General features: G+C 44.7%; 1 protein-coding gene across 2 annotated transcripts in view; it reads left to right on the plus strand.

The window, feature by feature from the left end:
• The window catches only part of ATP10A (ATPase phospholipid transporting 10A (putative)), a 183250-nt gene that overhangs the window by 152498 nt on the left and 12532 nt on the right, over positions 1–18220 (plus strand). For both annotated transcript variants that reach the window (XM_045163832.1, XM_045163831.1), the window contains exons 11-14: positions 3674–3777; positions 3855–3981; positions 5495–5679; positions 15569–15878. In XM_045163832.1, the coding sequence (XP_045019767.1) occupies positions 3674–3777; positions 3855–3981; positions 5495–5679; positions 15569–15878 (726 nt within the window). The remainder of the gene's footprint in view (positions 1–3673; positions 3778–3854; positions 3982–5494; positions 5680–15568; positions 15879–18220) is intronic.

The following is an 18220-nucleotide window of genomic DNA, read 5'->3' on the forward strand; positions in this document are numbered from 1 at the left end:
ACGAACAGAGATCATTCTTGTCGTTATTGAGATTGCATCCAAGTACTGCATTTTGGACTCTTTTGTTGACCATGATGGCTACTCCATTTCTTCTGAGGGATTCCTGCCTGCAGTAGTAGATATAATGGTCATCTGAGTTAAATTCACCCATTCCAGTCCATTTTAGTTCGCTGATCCCTAGAATGTTGATGTTCACTCTTGCCATTTCTTGTTTGACCACTTCCAATTTGCCTTGATTCATGGACCTGACATTCCAGGTTCCTATGCAATATTGCTCTTTACAGCGTCAGGCCTTGCTTCTGTCACCAGTCACATCCACAGCTGGGTATTCTTTTTGCTTTGGCTCCATCCCTTCATTCTTTCTGGAGTTATTTCTCTACTGATCTCCGGTAGCATATTGGGCCCCAACTGACCTGGGGAGTTCCTCTTTCAGTATCCTATGATTTTGCCTTTTTGTACTGTTCATGGGGTTCTCAAGGCAAGAATACTGAAGTGGTTTGCCATTCCCTTCTCCAGTGGACTACATTCTGTCAGACCTCTCCACCATGACCCACCCATCTTGGGTGGCCCCACAGGGCATGGCTTAGTTTCATTGAGTTAGACAAGGCTGTGGTCCTAGTGTGATTAGATTGACTAGTTTTCTGTGATTATGGTTTCAGTGTGTCTGCCCTCTGATGCCGTCTTGCAACACCTACCGTCTTACTTGGGTTTCTCTTACCTTGGACATGGGGTATCTCTTCATGGCTGCTCCAGCAAAGCGGAGCCGCTGCTCCTTACCTTGGACCAGGGGTATCTTCTCACCACCACCCCTCCTGACCTTGAATGTGGAATAGCTCCTCTAGGTCCTCCTGCGCCCCTGCAGCTACCGCTCCTTGAACATGTTATAAAGCTGGTGCTAAATTCTCTTTACTTTTGCTTGTCTGGAAAGTTTTCAGTTTCCCCATCAAATCTGAACAAGAGTCTTGCTGGGTAGAGTATTCTTGGTAGTAGGTTCTTCCCTTTCATCAGTTTAAATATATCATGTGATTCCCTTCTGGCTTGTAGAGTTTCTGTTCAGAAATCAGCTGGTATCTTAATGGGAGTTCCCTTGAACGTTATTTGTCATTTCTCCCCTATTGCATTTAATATTTTGTATTTGTCTTTAATTTTTGTCAGTTTGATTACTGTGTATCTCAGTGTGTTCATCCTTGGGTTCATCCTTCCTGGGACTCTCTGTGCTTCCTGGACTTGGTTGACTGTTTCCTTTCCCATGTTAGGGACATTTTCAGCTATTACCTCTTCAAATATTTTCTCAGGTCCTTTTTCTCTTCTCCTACTGGGACCCCCTATACTGCAAATGTTGGCACATTTAATGCTGTCTCAGAGGTCTCTTAGGTGGTCTACATATTTTTTTTTTGTCATTCTTTTTTCTATATTCTGTTCTGTGACAGTGATTTCCACCATTCTTTCCTCCAGGTCATTTTTCTATTCTTCTGCCTCTTATTCTGCTCTTGATTCCTTCTAGCATATTATTCATCCCTGTTTGTATATTCTTTAGTTCTTCTAAGTGTTTGGTAACATTTCTTCCATCTGCTCGATCTTTGAGATCCTGCATCATCTTCACTATCATTACTCTGAATTCTTTTTCTGGAAGGTTGCCTATCTCCACTTTATTTAGTTGTTTTTCTGGGGTTTTATCTTGTCCCTTCATCTGGGATATAACTCTCTGCTTTTTCATGTTGATTAACTTTCTGTGATGTGGTTTTTGTTTCAGTTACTGTGGTTCTGTGCTTCTTGCTTCTTCTGTCTGCCCTCTGATGGAGGAGGCTGAGGCTTGTGTGAGCTTCCTGTTGGGAGGGACTGGTGGTGGGAAAAACTGGGTCTTGCTCTGGTGGGCAGGCCCTTGCTCTAAGCTGCCATCCAAGTATCTGCTGATGGGTGGGGTTTCACTCCCTCCCTGGTAGTTGTTTGGCCTGAGGTAACCCAGCCCTCTTTACAGGCTCCATGGTAGGGAGAACTCCAAGAGGGTTTATGCCAAGGGTGCCCTTCCTGGCCTGATGCTGCTGGTGCCCCCAGCCCTGTGGGGAGCCCCTGCTGACTCCTGCCTCCACAGAAGACCCTCCAACACTAGCATGTAGTTGGGGTCACTGCTCCTTTCCCCTGTGTCTTGGTGCATGCAAGATTCTGCTTGTGCCCTCTAAGACTGCAGTCTCTGTTTCCCCCAGTCCTGTGCAAGTCCTATAGTCAAATCCCGCTGGCCTCCAAGGTCAGATTCCATGGGGATTCCCAGTCCCTTTGTCAGATCCCCAGGCTGGGAAACCTGATGTAGGGTTCAGAACCTTCACAGCAGTGAGAGAACTTCTATGATATTATTGTTCTCTAGTTTGTGGGTCACCCATCTGGCAGGTATGGAATTTGATTTTATTGTGATTGTGCCTCTCCTCCCATCTCACTGCACTTTCTTCTTTGTCTTTGGATGTGGGGTATCTTATTTTAGCAGGTTCCAGCATCCTCCTGTCGATGGTTGTTCAACAGGTAGTTGCAATTCTGGTGCTCTCACAGGAGGAGATGAGCACACACCCTTCTACTCTGCCATCTTGAACCAGAAGTCTGACGAGGTTGTTTTTAAAATAACGTCTAACTTTAAGTTCTATATTGAACGTGTATACTATTGACTAGTAGTAAAACAGGTGCTTGCTAAATCTAATGGTGCACATGTTTTCTGGGCACCTCTTACTGGAGGTTGTTGGAGTAAATCATAATGAAAGGTTACTCCTGTGACATTCCTGCCTAATTAATTGGAACAAAATTCTGGCCAGCATTCCACTTGCAGCCAGCTACAGTGAGACAGAATGGGGAGGGCCACTGACTCCAAAACACACTCATACTTTTATCACGCACAAACTAAAGCGTCTTCTGACTTCTCACAAACAGTTATTAACCCAAGAACACATTGGAGTTAAGAAGGTGTATGTCACTTTGCCATGGATTCCACAGTGGTAAGGCTCAGGGTTAGCACTTCTGCAGTCTGGTAATAAACAGCCAGGTCTGTTCTACACCTGGATCTACAGAAAACAGGAAAGGGTGAATGTTTGGAAATCTCTTACTAGCTGATAGCTAATTTCATACCTTTTTCAAAATTATGGTTAAAGAAAACAACATAACATTAGTTTACCATCTTAACCAGTTTTGAGTGTACAGTTCAATAGTGTTGAGTATATTTGCATTGGTGTGCAGCAGATCTCCAGGAATTTTCATCTTGCAAAACTGAAGCTCTGTATAGCTCCTTCCTCCCCTGCTCCCCCAGCCCCTGGCAACCAGCTTTCTGATTGCTGTCTCTCTGAGCTTGGTTGTTTTGTGGTGTTGTGTTCTGTTAGTTGCTCAGTGATGTCCGACTCTTTGCGACCCCATGGATGGTAGCCCACCAATCTCCTCTGTTTGTGGGATTCTCCAGGCAAGAATACTGGAGTGGGCTGCCATTCAGACTTGAAAATGCAGCTCGTTTCTCTCCCTGGTTGGGAAGAGTTCCCAACTAGACCCTGATGGTGCTGAGCTCTCAGCTGTGGAAACCTCAGCAGTGACCATCACTGCAGACTGATTTCAGCAGGCCTGGCATCTAAGGGAACCAGGGCATTCCACTGGGCTCTGTTCTCACTCATTTTTTTTTTTTTTTCTTCTCCTACTTCCAACTTAGATGACGCTAGAGGGAGGCATCAAATGAAGATCCGCAGCAAGACCCAGGATTACCTCAACTTGTATGCGGTGGAGGGCCTGCGCACCTTGTGCATTGCCAAGAGGGTGAGTAGGCAGCTCCACAGAGGGGCAGAGCCAGCAGCGGAGCGCGGCCCATGCGCTCATCAGCAGGTCTCACCCAGGTTCTGAGTAAGGAAGAGTATGCCTGTTGGCTGCAGAGCCACTTGGAAGCAGAATCTGCCGTGGACAATCGGGAGGAGCTCCTCTTTCAGTCCGCCATTCGCCTGGAGACGAATCTGCATTTGTTGGGTAATTATGTTCTCGAGCCGGCTGGTATCCTGTAGGGCGGGGTGGAGTTTGCAGCATCCCGGGCAGAGAGGTACCCTGGCTCTAGTCCACAGCAGCTCTGCACACACTGGTCTTCATTAAGTACCCTACTGGTCTGACACTGGGCTTCCCTTGTGGCCCAGCAATAAAAAATCCACCTGCAATGCAGGAGACCTAGGTTGGATCTGTGGGTCTAGAAGATCCCCTGGAGAAGGAAGTGACAACCCACTCCAGTATTCTTGCCTGGGAAATCCCATGGACAGAGGAGCCTGGTGGGCTACAGTCCAGAGGGCTGCAACAGAGTCAGACATGACTTAGTGACTAAACAACAAACCAACTGGTCTGACATTAGCACACCCCCCAGGCGGGGCTATGCTCCATTGAACATTGTCCTCTCTGGTCAGTTTTTGGGTCATTCCCTGTGCCACCTTTCTGGGCACCATGTCAGACTTTCCTCCCCTAAAACCCTGCTTTCCCACCAAAGATAGAGATAAGAAGCAAGCTTTCTCAACAACTGATGCTTAAAATGGTCCCTCCATCCCAGGAACAATCTGAAACTGTTGGACTCAGACAGGGCTGCCTTTTATACATAAAAGTCAACTCTCTCATATCTTTTAATATAAAGGCACTAATCCCATTCATGAGGGCTCACTCTCATGACCTAATTGCCTCCCAAAGGCCCCAGCTGCTAATGCCATTACCCTGGGGATTAGGGCATCAACCTATGGACTTTTAGGAGGGACACAAACATTTCAGTCCATAGCAGCATCCCAGTACAGGGAACAGCATGCATAAAAGAGAAAGGCAAGGCTGACAAGGAGGCCTCGGGCAATGCTGCACTTCTAAAAGAAAGATGGAGACCATCTCACCAAGCTGGAATCAGGAAAACCAGGCTGGCCTAGAGGACACTTTTCTGCACTAAGTGGTATATTTTTCGTAAAATTCTGAGACTTGCACAGGAAAAATCTGCTCCTTAATTTTTGTGTTTGTGGAAAAAGCATATTCAGGATAATGTTGCTTTCAAGAAATAATGGGCCTCTGTGGTCTGTTTTAACAGCTAATGGTAAGCACTGTTCAGAGCCATCACTGTGGGCTCATTTAACAGAAGCTTTCTGCAGGATGGATAAGCTTGAAAACTTTTCATCCCTCTGGGTATGGTCATTCTCACCATCTCCCCACAAGCTTTATTTCCAAGCTATCTGTAAGTTATAAGTTTACTTTATGTTAGGAAGCCTTGGAGGTGTTCTGTTCAGTGTCCAGAGAATTAATGTTTAGTGCTCCCAGCTGTCCCTATTATATGGAGTCAAGAGTTGGTGAAGGTACCCCCATATCCTGAATGAGGAATCACCCCAGTGCTTCCAGAGAAGATGGACCTCAGCAGGGTCCAGTCTGCAGGGCGGGGCCAGCACCTCTGCTGAGCTGGAGTGTAGTATTCATGCTGGTCAGGGCAGGGGCCCGGAAGCAAGGCCTCACCTACACTGATACCTTTGAGCAGGTGCCACCGGGATTGAAGACCGCCTGCAGGATGGAGTCCCCGAAACCATTGCTAAACTGCGTCAAGCAGGTCTGCAGATTTGGGTTCTCACCGGCGACAAACAGGAAACGGCCGTTAACATCGCTCATGCCTGCAAACTTCTGGACCATGACCAGGAAGTCATCACCCTGAATGCTGAATCCCAGGTAGGTGGATGTTAGGGAGCCTGCTTTGCCGAGGCAAACCCCACACCCCCCAGCCCCAGAGAGGAGCAGGAAGGAATGCCTTCCATTTCTGGCACTTGCTGTGAGGTGGGCCTTTGTTCTTCACCTCTGTTTATACCTGTGTTGTGTTTCTTATTGTCTTGAAAGATGTGGGATTTGCTGGGTCTTCTCAGGAACACTTCTGAGCTTTATAATGCAGAGTTCAACCAGCTTTTTCCTGAGCTACTGTCCAGCCAGCAGTATCAGAGTGTCTCATGAGCTCTCATGGAGCGAGGGCAGCTGTCCATTCGGCATTGGCATTCCCAAGACAGCACGTGTTATCTCATTAATGCCCCAGCAGCACTTGGGTTGTCATTCCTCACCTCTTGACTGAAATCCCCCCATGTAGAGGGTGAGTCTCTTCCCACAGGCTCTTCCAGAGTGACTCTTCTTTGGAACATCTTCTCCAGGGGATGAGAAAGTCCAGCCTTTATGGGTCATGCTTTATGGATCATGTAGGTATCACACTTAAGATGTGCCTTATCACAGAGTTTTCACCTTTGTTTTCTCCTAAAAGGTTTATAGTGTAGCATCTCACCTTTAGACACAATCTGTTTTGTGTAGAATTTTGTGTAATGTATGATGTTTACATCAAACTGTGTTTTTCTGCATGTAGCTGGCCAGTTATTCAGGAACTGTTTGTGGACAGTTTGTCTTTTCTCCACTAAATTGTTGAAAACCTTTGTTAAACCTTTGTTGAAAATCAGTTGCTCCTTTGTTGTGTGTCTATTTTTAGATTTCTATTATTTTCCATACCTGTATCTATCCCTTCTTCAATACCATACTGTCTTGTGAGTTTTTAAATAAGTCTTAAAATAGGCATTATTTTGTTTAATCTTTAATACAATTTTCTGTTGATGGGCAGGGCTATGTTCCCTCCCTGTTGTTTGACCTGAGGCCAAACTATGGTGGAGGTGATGAAAGATAATAGCTACCTCCTTCAAAAGGCCCCCTGCATGCACTGCTGCACTCAGTGCCCCCATCAACAGAAAACTGGATTAAAGGTTTACTGAGCATGGCCCTGCCCATCACAACAAGACCCAGTTTCCCCCTCAGTCAGTCTCTCCCATCAGGAACCTTCCATAAGCCTCTTATCCTTCTCCATCAGAGGGCAGATTAACCAATCTATTAAAACTATTAAAACTAACCAAGCCTTGTCAAACCCAAGGAAACAATGAGAACACTGTGTAGGGCCACTCAAAATGCGCAGGACATGGTGAAGAGTTCTGACAAAACGTGGTCTAAGGAAAAGGGAACGGCAAACCACTTCAGCATTTTTGCCTTGAGAACCCCATGAACAGTATGAAAAGGCAAAATGATAGGACACTGAAAGATGAACTCCCTAGGTCAGTAGGTGTCCAACATGCTACTACTAGAAATCAGTGGAGAAATAACTCGAGAAAGAATGAAATGACAGAGCCAAAGCAAAAACACCCAATTGTGGATGACTTGTGATCGAAGTAAAGTCCAATGCTATAAAGAGCAGTATTGCATAGGAATCTGGAATGTTAGGTCCATGAAATTGGAAGTGGTCAAACAGGAGATGGCAAGAGTGAACGTCGACATTTTAGGAGTTAGTGAACTAAAATGGACTGTAATGGGTGAATTTAACTCAGATGACCATTATATCTACTACTGTGAGCGAGAATCCTTTAGAAGAAATGGAGTATCCATCATAGTCAACAAAAGAGTCCAAAATGCAGTACTTGGATACAGTCTCAAAAATGACAGAATGATCTCTGTTTGTTTCCAAGGCAAACCATTCAATATCACAGTAATCCAAATTTCTGCCCCGACCAGTAATGTTGAAGAAGCTTAAGTTGAATGGTTCTATGAAGACCTATAAGACCTTCTAGAACTAACCCAAAAAAGATGTCCTTTTCATTATAGGGGACTGGAATGCAAAAGTAGGAAGTCAAGAGCTACCTGGAGTAACAGGCAAATTTGGCCTTAAGTATAGAATGAAGCAGGTCAAAAGCTAACAGAGTTTTACCAAGAGAATGCCCTTGTCATAGCAAACACCTTCCAAAAACACAAAAGAAGACTACACATGGACATCACCAGATGGTCAATACTGAAATCAGATTGATTATATTCTTTGCAGCTAAAGATGGAGAAGCTCTATACAGTCAGGTAAAACAAGAACAGGAGCTGATTGTGGCTCAGGTGATGAGCTCCTTATTGCCAAATTCAGACTTAAATTGAAGAAAGTAGGGAAAACCACTAGACCATTCAGGAATGACCTAAAGCAAATCCCTTAAAACTATACAGTGGAAGTGACAAATAGTTTCATGGGATTAAATCTGATAGTACCTGAAGAACTATGGAAAGAGGTTCGTGACACTGTACAGGAGGCAGTGATCAAGACCATCCCCAAGAAAAAGAAATGCAAAAGGCAAAATGGTTGTCTGATGAGGCCTTACAAATACCTGAGAGAAGAAGAGAAGCTAAAGACAAGGGAGAAAAGGAAAGATAAACCCATTGGAATGCAGAGTTCCAAAGAATAGCAAGGAGAGAGAAGAAAGCCTTCTTCAGTGATCAGTGCAAAGAAATAGAGGAAAACAACAGTCTGGGAAAGACTAGAGATCTCTTCAAGAAAATCACAGATACCAAGGGAACGTTGGGCATAATAAAGGATAGAAATGGTAGGGCTCTAACAGAAGCAGAAGATATTAAGAAGAGGTGGCAAGAATACACAGAAGAACTATACAAAAAAGATCTTCATGACCCAGATAACCACAACGGTGTGATCACTCACCTGGAGCCAGACATCCTGTAATGAGAAGTCAAGTGTTCCTTAGGAAACATCATTGTGAACAAAGCTAGTGGAGGTGATGGAATTCCAGTTGACCTATTTCAAATCCTAAAAGATTTTGCTGTGAAAGTGCTGCACTCAAAATGCCAGCAAATCTGGAAAACTCATCAGTGGCCACAGGACTGGAAAAGGTCGGTTTTCATTCCACTCCCAAAGAAACACAATGCCAAAGAATGCTCAAACTACTGCACAATTGCACTCATTTCACATGATAGCAAATAATGCTCAAAATTCTCCAAGCCAGGCTTCAACAGTAGATGAACCAAGAACTTCCATACGTTCAAGCTAGTTTTAGAAAAGGCAGAGGAACCAGAGATCTAATTGCTAACATCCGTCGGATCATTGAAAAAGCAAGAGAATTCCAGAAAGATACCTACTTTTGCTTTATTGACTATGCCAAAGCATTTGACTGTGTGGACCACAGCAAACTGTGGAAAATTCTGAAAGAGATGGGAATACCAGGCCACCTGACCTGCCTCCTGAGAAATCTGTATGCAGGTCAGGAAGCAACAGTTAGAACTAGACATGGAGCAACAGACTGGTCCCAAATCGGGAAAGGAGTACATCAAGGCTGTATATTGTCACCCTGCTTATTTAACTTCTATGCAGAGTACATCATGAGAATTGCTGGGCTGGATGAAGCACAAGCTGGAATCAAGATTGCTGGGGAAAATATCAATAACCTCAGATAGGCAGATGACACCACCCTTATGGCAGAGAGAAGTGAAAGAGGAGGGTGAAAAAGTTGGCTTAAACTCAACATTCAGAAAACTAAGATCATGGCATCCAGTTCCATCACTTCTTGGTAAATAGATAGGGAAACAATGGAAACAGTGACAGACTTTATTTTGGGACTGCAACCATGAAATTAGAAGACACTTGTTCCTTGGAAGAAAAGCTATGACAAACCTAGACAACATATTAAAAAACAAAGCTTATTACTTTGCCAGCAAAGATCTGTCTAGTCAAGGCTATGGTTTTTCCAGTAGTCATGTATGGATATGAGAGTTGGACTGTGAAGAAAGCTGAGCGCTGAAGAATTGATGCTTTTGAACTGTGGTGTTGGAGAAGACTCTTGAGAGTCCCTTGGACTGCAAGGAGATCCAACCAGTCCATCCTAAAGGAGATCAGTCCTGGGTGTTCATTGGAAGGACTGATGTTGAAGCTGAAACTCCAATACTCTGGCCACCTCATGCGAAGAGTTAACAGTTAACTCACTGGAAAAGACCCTGATGCTGGGAAAGATTGAAGGCAGGAGGAGAAAAGGAAGAAATGGTTGGATGGCATCACCAAATCTATGGATATGAGTTTGAGTAAGTTCCGGGGGTTGGCGATGGACAGGGAAGCCTGATGTGCTGTAGTCCATGGGGTCACAAAGAGTTGGACACACCTGAACAATTGAACTGAACTGATTTTGTTTAATTTCCAAGTGTTTGGAGTTTTCCTATTGGCTTTCTGTTATCGATTTCTATTTTATACCTATTCTGTTGATTTCTGTCCATTCTTGTCATAGAATATGCTTTTTTTTTTTTCAGTTTTTTTTAATTATTTTTTTGACGGATAATTGCTTTACAGAATTTTGCTGTTTTCTGTCAAACCTCAACATGAATCAGCCATAAGTATACATATATCCCCTCCCATTTGAGCCTCCCTCCCATCTCTCTCCCCTCTAGGTTGATACAGAGCCCCTGTTTGAGTTTCCTGAGACATACAATAAATTCCTGTTGGTATCTATTTTACATATGGTAATGTAAGTTTCCATGTTACTCTTTCCATACACCTCACCCTCTCCGCCCCTGTCCCCATGTCCATAAATCTGTTCTCTACATCTGTTTCTCCATTGCTGCCCTGTAAGTAGATTCTAACCGTTTTTCTAGATTCCATATATGTGCATTAGAATATGATATTTATCTTTCTCTTTCTGACTCACTTCAGTCTGTATAATAGGTTCTGGGTTCATCCACCTCATCAGAACTGACTCAAATGTGTTCTTTTTTATGGCTGAATAATACTCCACTGTGTAGAATGTGCTTTTTATTCTTTTATATTCATTTTTTAATGACCCAGGGTATGGTCTTTCTTGGTGAGTGTTCATATGCACATGGAAAGAATGTATGTTCTGTAATGTTGGCTGGTGGATCAATTAGCTCCTGTTGAGAGATGGTACTTCTTCTATAATAAGAATTGGAAAACTGCCTTATGCCTCAAATCCAGCCTACTGCCTGTTTTTATGGCGCTGTATTTGAACAGCCTTCTCTGTGTTTTAATACACAGTCTTAGGCGTGTCCATGCTATAATGGCAGTGTTGAGTAGTTGCCACAGAGACTGAATGACCTGAAAAGCCTGAAATAATTTATTCTGTCCCCAAATAGTCACTCCATATATTTTGATTTCTGTTTGCATGGCATGCTTTGTTTGATCCTTCTGTTTTTAATCTACCTGTAGCATTACATTTGAAATGAAGCATTGTAATGTAATGTAATGTGGCATTACCTTTGGACAATAGGTCATGTTTTCATATATTCAGACAATTCCTTTTAACTGGTATGCTTAGATCATTTACATTTATTCTAATTATCAATATGTTTGGATGCAAGTCTACTATTTTATATTTTGTTTTATTATTCTGTTTTTTATTTTTCCATTCCTTTTTCTACCTTCTTTTGAGCTATTTGAACATATTTTTAGTATTCCATTTTAATTTATCTTATGTTTTGACATCACTTAACATTTTTAGTGTATTTACTAGGCTTATACTATGCATATTGGAGAAGGAAATGACAACCCACTCCACTGTTCTTGCCTGGAGAATCCTAGGGACAGGGGAGCCTGGTGGGCTGCCGTCTATGGGGTCGCACAGAGTCAGACACGACTGAAGTGACTTAGCAGCAGCAGCAGCATACTATGCGTATGTAAGTTGTCAATCTACTTCATTCCAATCAGTGGAATGAAGAAATCTTATCACTCCATGTTTCCCTCAACTCTTCCCCCTAATGTTGTAGGTATCTTACATATTACAGTTGCATATATTGAAATCCTCATCAGATGATATATACTTTTTCCTTTCAATCTAAAAGCAGATTTTTAAAGACATCAAGAGGAAAAGAATGGTCTGTTATATTTACTTAAGTTAGATTATATTTACTTAAATTATATTTACAATTTTTGCTGCTCTTCTTACATTTCCATTGTTTCAAGTTTCCTTGTGGCACAATTCCCCTTTCCTAGGGGGAACTTCTATTTTTTTAAATTTTATAGTGGGGTACAGCTGATTAATAAACAATATGATAGCTTCAGGTAAACAGCAAAGGGACTTCACCATACATATACACACATCCATTCTCCCCAAATGCCCCTCCCATCCAAGCTGTCACATAACATTGCACAGAGTTCCATGTGCTATACAATAGGTCCTTGTTGGTTATCCATTTTAAATACAGCAGTGTGTACAAGCCTATCCCAAACTCCCTAACTTCATCTGTTTTTTAGAGTAGGTCCACTGATGGCAGATGCTCCTGCTTTTCTTCATCAGAGAATGTCTTATTTCGCCACGGTACGCAGTGAGAAATCAGCAGTCATTTGAATCATAGCTAGTGAATCATTATCTGGCTGCTTTCCAGTGTTTTTCTTTAGTTTTAGGCAGCTTCATTATAATATGTTTGGGCCTCGATTTCTTTTGATTTATACTCTGGTATTTGCTAAGCTTCTTGAATCTTTGGGGCTGTGTCTCTCACCAGATTTGTTAAGTTTTCAGCCATTATTTCTTCAAACACTTTTTCTGCAGTGCACTTTCTCCTCTTCTTCTCAAAGACTGATGACATGTCTTTTGATATTTTCTCAAGGGTCCCACAGGCACTCTTCAGTTTTTAATTTTTTTTCTCTCGTTCAAATTGGATAATTTCTCTTGTCTTTGAGGTCACTGGCTTTTGCTTCTGTTATTTCTATTCTGCCATTGAGCTCACTCAGTGGGTTTTTTTAATAAACTTTTTATATAGAATGGTTTTAAATTTACCAAAAGATTTGTGAAGATAGTACTGTTTCACCTACACCTAATTTTGCCTAATATTAACATCTTTGCAATTAATAAATGGAGATTGGTATACAGTTGCTACTAAAGTCTGTGCTATATTCAGATTGTCTTAATCTTCATCTTATTGTCCTTTTTATTTTCCAGAATCTCATTCAGGACCTACGTTACATTTAGTTGCCATGTCTCCTCAGGTTCTTACTGGCTACAACAGTTTCTCAGGCTTTCTTCTGGATGACCTTGACAGTTTTGAGGATAGATACAGTTAGATGTTTTGTAGAATGTCTTATATGGGAAATTGTCTGATGTCTCTCTCTTGATTAAAGTTACGAGCTTTGGGAAAGAAGACCACAGACAAAAGGTCATTTTCTTCATTTTGTCACATCATGTCAAGAGCATATTCTATCAACATGGCGTATTACTGTGGATGTTAATTTTGTCTGGTTTTTTCCATCATAAGCCAATTCTTTTCACCCATTGCACACTGTCCTCTTTGAAAGAAAGTCATTGTGCATATTCCCATTTACAGAATGTGAGGTTATAATACCCCTCCTTGAGCACAGAGAAATTACATAAATTATTTATGTAATCCAATGATGGATACATAGTGGAATCCAGTGAGCTTTACATTTTGATTAATGTGTTTTGGGGGTTCTGAAATTTGTATTTAATTATTCTTTACATCTTATGTTTTTTGCTGAGACTTTCTATTCATTTCTAGAATTATTTCTTACTTCTTGGAATCCTTTTTAATGACTGTTTCACAGTCTCTTTCAGATAATTCCAGTATATGTGTCATCTTGGCATTGACTTCGGTAGATTTTCTTTTTCCACAGCACTGAGAATTTCCTAGCTCTTTATCTGCTGATAAATTTGGAGTTGCATTGTGGGTATTTTAAATGGCACTCTGAAAGTAAAAGTGACAGTCACTCAGTCGTGTCTGACTCTTTGCAACCCCATGGACTATACAGTCCATGGAATTCTCCAGGCCAGAATACTGGAGTGGGTAGCCTTTCCCTTCTCCAGGGGATCTTCCCAACCCAGTAATTAAACCGGGGTCTCCTGCATTGCAGGCAGATTCTTTACCAGCTGAGCCACAAGAGAAGCCCAAAAATACTGGAGTGGGTAGCCTATCCCTTCTCCAGGAGATCTTTCTAACCCAGGAATCGAACAGGGATCTCCTGCATTGCAGGCAGATTCTTTATCAACTGAGCTATCACGGAAGCCCCAGATGGCCCTCTGGTCACTTTAAATTCTATGGAGAATGTGTATTTTTTTAAGGCAGGTAATCAGTCCTCTTGGGTGCAGGCTGCAGGCTCCAAACAGCCTGGGGGTGTTGGGTTCAGTGTCACTTTTGTTTAGCCTTTGCCAAGCTGTTAGAATCTGTCTCATATTTTTGCCCAGCTCCTGACTCCTAACAATGTTCCACTACTTTCTGATTCTCTGGGACTCCCTCTGGCTGAAAGGCGAGTGTTTGAGTTGCCTTGATCTGCTTTGTGTCTCAGCACTGACTTCCGGGGCCAAGGTGGTGGACAGACAGAAGGAGGGCAGCGGCCGCCTTGCCGTCGGGGCCGCAGTTGGTCTGAGAGGAGGGACTCCTCCCTTAGTCCCCGGCGACAGGCGGCCCTGCCACCGTGGCTGTTCCTGCTGCTGCTCTGGAGCAGAGTCGCCTGGCTCTGGGTTCAAGAGAATCGAGGAAAATAAATAAAAATGGGGTTTCCTCCCTCTGCCCTGAGCACGGAAAGTTCTCTTTTCTGGTTTTCAAGCCAGAAGTAGAGGTCTACTCCTCGCACTGGAGCTTTCTTGTCCCGCTTCCAGCTTCTGTCCAGACGTCTGCGTGCTTAGAGTAGCGGTCTCCTTCCCCAGCCTGACCGCTGCGGTTTACTCTGAGTCCTCAGCGCCACTCGGTGACTCTGTCCGGGTGCCACCGCGGGCTTTCGGGGTGGGGGCAGGATCCGCTCGTTCCGTTCTGCCTTGCCAGGGCTTTGTGCTAGGACCCGAGCGTCCGGATTGGTCTTGCAGTGGGGACCCGCCTTCTCCGTAAAGCCTTCCCGGGCACCGCCCCCGCCCCCAGCCCCACCCTAGAGCAAGGCTCCCCCCGCCCCGTATCCGGCACACTGCGCATTCTGCTCAGTGACTTGCTGTGGTCATGGGGTTATGCATGTGTCCCGCTCAGTGACTTGCTGTGGTCGTAGGGCCATGTGTGTGTCCCGCTTCTTGGCCCATCACCCAAAGTCAACGGTTGCATCTTTTCAGGCTTCTATTCTGCGTCGCGCCCACTTTTCTCAATATAAAACGTGCTCAGTAAGTGCTTATCGGAAACACCTGATTCCCACAGTGCCATGTGTGAAGCTGCTCACTAACCTGGGTCTCTCTGTCCATGGAGGAGCAGGAACCAGTGGAGTTCCTGGAGTTTATTCATTATTAGAAACACTTGTCCCTCCCATGCCTCTGTGCCCTGACCCTGCAGTCTCCCCAGGAAGTTTCCCTATCCTTTCTGGGATTCAGATACAGCTTTGGAAGGGCACTGCCAATTCAAAGCCTCAGAAATTAGGCTTTTTTTCCCCTGGCCAACTGGAGAGCTTAAAGAGATTCTGATTACACTTCTTTTGAAGCTAATCACAGCAGAAGCTCTTCTTGGTAGCTCACTAGAAAACAAGAAGTTCTGAGTAAGGGTCTCTGAGGACCATGGGGAAGTGCCTGGAAAGCTCCCATGGCCTGACCAGCTAGCAGTTCCACCACAGTCTGGCTAGGCCTCCCAAAGTGAAGATGCTCTACACAGTATAATGGAATCAAGTAGAATCCTAATAGGAACCCTAAACCCACCCAGACTCTTTCATGCTGAAAGTCGACCACTTCCCCTGACTTTCCAGGTGCAGGAGGGTGCCCTTCTGGGCCAGGACTGCAGCCTGGGTCCTGGCAGAGTCTCAGATGTATCGCTGGGGTGATATGGATGAGTGACCCTTGCGTTCCTCTTCTGTCCACTTCAGGAGGCGTGCGAGGCCCTGCTGGACCAGTGCCTGCGCTATGTGCAGTCCCGCAGCCCCCGGAGGACCGCTGGCAGCCTCAGCGTGGGCTTCGCCCCTCTCTGTCCACCCTCCGAAGCCACTGCCTCTGGCCCCAGCCTCGTGATCGATGGGAGAAGTCTGGCCTACGCCCTCCAGAAGAACCTGGAGGACAAATTCCTCTTCCTTGCTAAGCAGTGCCGGTCTGTCCTTTGCTGTCGCTCAACCCCCCTGCAGAAGAGCATGGTGGTGAAACTGGTCAGGAGCAAGCTCAAGGCCATGACCCTGGCCATAGGCAAGTATCCAGGCCGGACAGCCTCCTCCTGTGCAGCTGCCTCGCCTTGAAGCATCTTGAATTTCCTACCCCTTCCATACTATACTCTAGGGTGGGAAAACACTTTCTTTCTCTTTTTCCTATTTATAAAATCACACTCTGTGCAATAAAATTGGCAGTCTGTTCCAAATATAAAGCTTGGATTTGAAAGCCACAAAATACACTAGCAACAGATATAGCTACATATTATGAAGTCAGTAATTCAGTGTCAAATTAAAAAGTTAGAGCTTCTTACTGTCTCCGGGGAGACAGAAGAGTCCTGTCCTGTGGCTTTGGCCTCAGCAGAGGCCTGCAGTCTAAGCCTGACCCCAGGCCAACTTAGGAAGAAGGCCCTTTGTAGGTGCTTCTGATGGCCGTGAGCCACCTGGGGTCCAGCTTCATCACGCTTCGGAACCCAGAGACTCCATGGTGATCGGAATTCCCATCACTTCTTGTCGCTGAACTTTGCTTCAAGTGTTAGTCACTCAGTTGTGTCCGACTCTTTGTGACCACATGGACTGTAGCCCGCCAGTGGACAGGCTCCTCTGTCCATGGGATTCTCCAGGCAAGAGTACTGGAGTGGGTTGTCATTTCCTTCTCCAGGGGATCTTCCCCACCCAGGCATTGAACCCAGGTCTCCTGCATTGTCAGGCTGATTCTTTACCATCTGAGCCACCTGGGAGATGATTTTGTTTCAAGACCAGCATCTAATTTTAAAACATTCCTCCTAAGCTCTGAATAGTTGCTGAATTTTGCATCATTTCCTTAAGGACTGTGTGTCTGATGGTGGCTTTTCCTTGTAGACTGCTGGCCTGGCGAGCCTCCTGGGCTCCTCTCCAGTCTGCACCCGCATCCACCTGTCTCCTCACCCACTCTGATTGAAGTCCAATCTCCAGGGAGGTTCAGGGACGTGGCAGCCCCACCTGCTGGGGAGAGCTGGGAGAGACTGCAGGTAGCCTAGGAAAAGGGGTGGTCCCCAGGATTCCCCGATATCAGATAGTTTGGTCTTCCTGCATATAGAATGCACACCTAAGTGAGAGCTTGCTCTGAAATAAAGCTTCCTCACCAATCAGTATTAATTACCATATTTTCTACAGGAGGTCTGTGGTAGCCCCCCACCCTTGGTGATGTAGCAATTGCCACTCTGTCACCTCATCAGGACAGTTGAGGCTGGTGATGGCCTTAGCATGGTTGTCATGGAGATGGACCTGCACATCCCCAGGGCATGGTAACTGCTGAGGGGGGCGAGGTGTGTTCACCCACAGCCACCTGGTTCCAGCTGAGATAAGAGAGGCAGATCTTCTAGGATGGCCCCTGTTCAGGGAGGCTGTCTCAGGACCACCTTTGCCCTCATGTGCCCAGACAGGCCTTTACGTCTCTCTGAGCAGGTGTTGGAGGCAAAAGCTGAGGAGTTTGAGTCTGGTTCTGCACCCTCACCAGTAACTTTGCTCCTCCATGCTCCAGCCTCAACTGTAACATGAGGTCAGCTTCTCCCAGTGGGCCAGGTGTGAGATCCTGAACATGATACAGCACATTCTCACTGCCTGGTCAGGGCCTGGCTCACTCAGCTACCACATCACTGGTGTGTGGCATTCACTTAGGAAACTGGGAAAAGAAAAAGGCTGGTTAGAAAGAAAAAACAGAACCTCAAAAGGGAAAGGAAAGGTAAAGACCCATCAATTTTTAGTTTATTTCTTTCTGTGAGTTCAGGCATGAATATGACCTAGACCTGGATATCTAGCAGTTAATAATCCCGAGAGCATCATTGTCCACACATCTCATTTTAAATGGGACATTCTGGGAAGAGCTGCAGAGGTTATTGCTTCACAGAATTTCAGTTGGGCAAATACTGATTCTCCAGGTTGGGCCCTGTGCAGTAAAGAACAGAGGAATCACAGAGGAAAGACATCCATCTGAGTCACTCTGACTTCATATACCTGTACTTCTTATGTGTTTGAAATGGGGGAGGTATTCTGTGATGTGGGCCCTTCTGCCACCCTGTTCCAAGAACAGTCACTCTCACTGAATGATAATGACTAAGTCTCCGGTTGTCTTTCCCCAAAGATCTTGAGAGCTCTGACCCTGTGCTCCTACACACTTTCTATCAGCAATTTGACTAAATACATAGATGGTCTCCTTAATTACATGCTTAGAGAGCCCAAGGGTGGGCACGGTAACTAACAAGCTAGCCAGACTTGAGTGTGCAGAGTTCCACAGTTTGCTGGGCAGAATTTAACCTCCTTTGTTCAGTTTAGAAAACCACTTACAGGAGTATGAATGGAAGTAGCCTTGACTGCCGTGTGACAAAGCCTAGAGTGGGTCAG

The sequence above is a fragment of the Bubalus bubalis genome, chromosome 20 (genome assembly GCF_019923935.1).
Source record: "Bubalus bubalis isolate 160015118507 breed Murrah chromosome 20, NDDB_SH_1, whole genome shotgun sequence".
NCBI classification, from domain to species: Eukaryota; Metazoa; Chordata; class Mammalia; order Artiodactyla; family Bovidae; genus Bubalus; species Bubalus bubalis.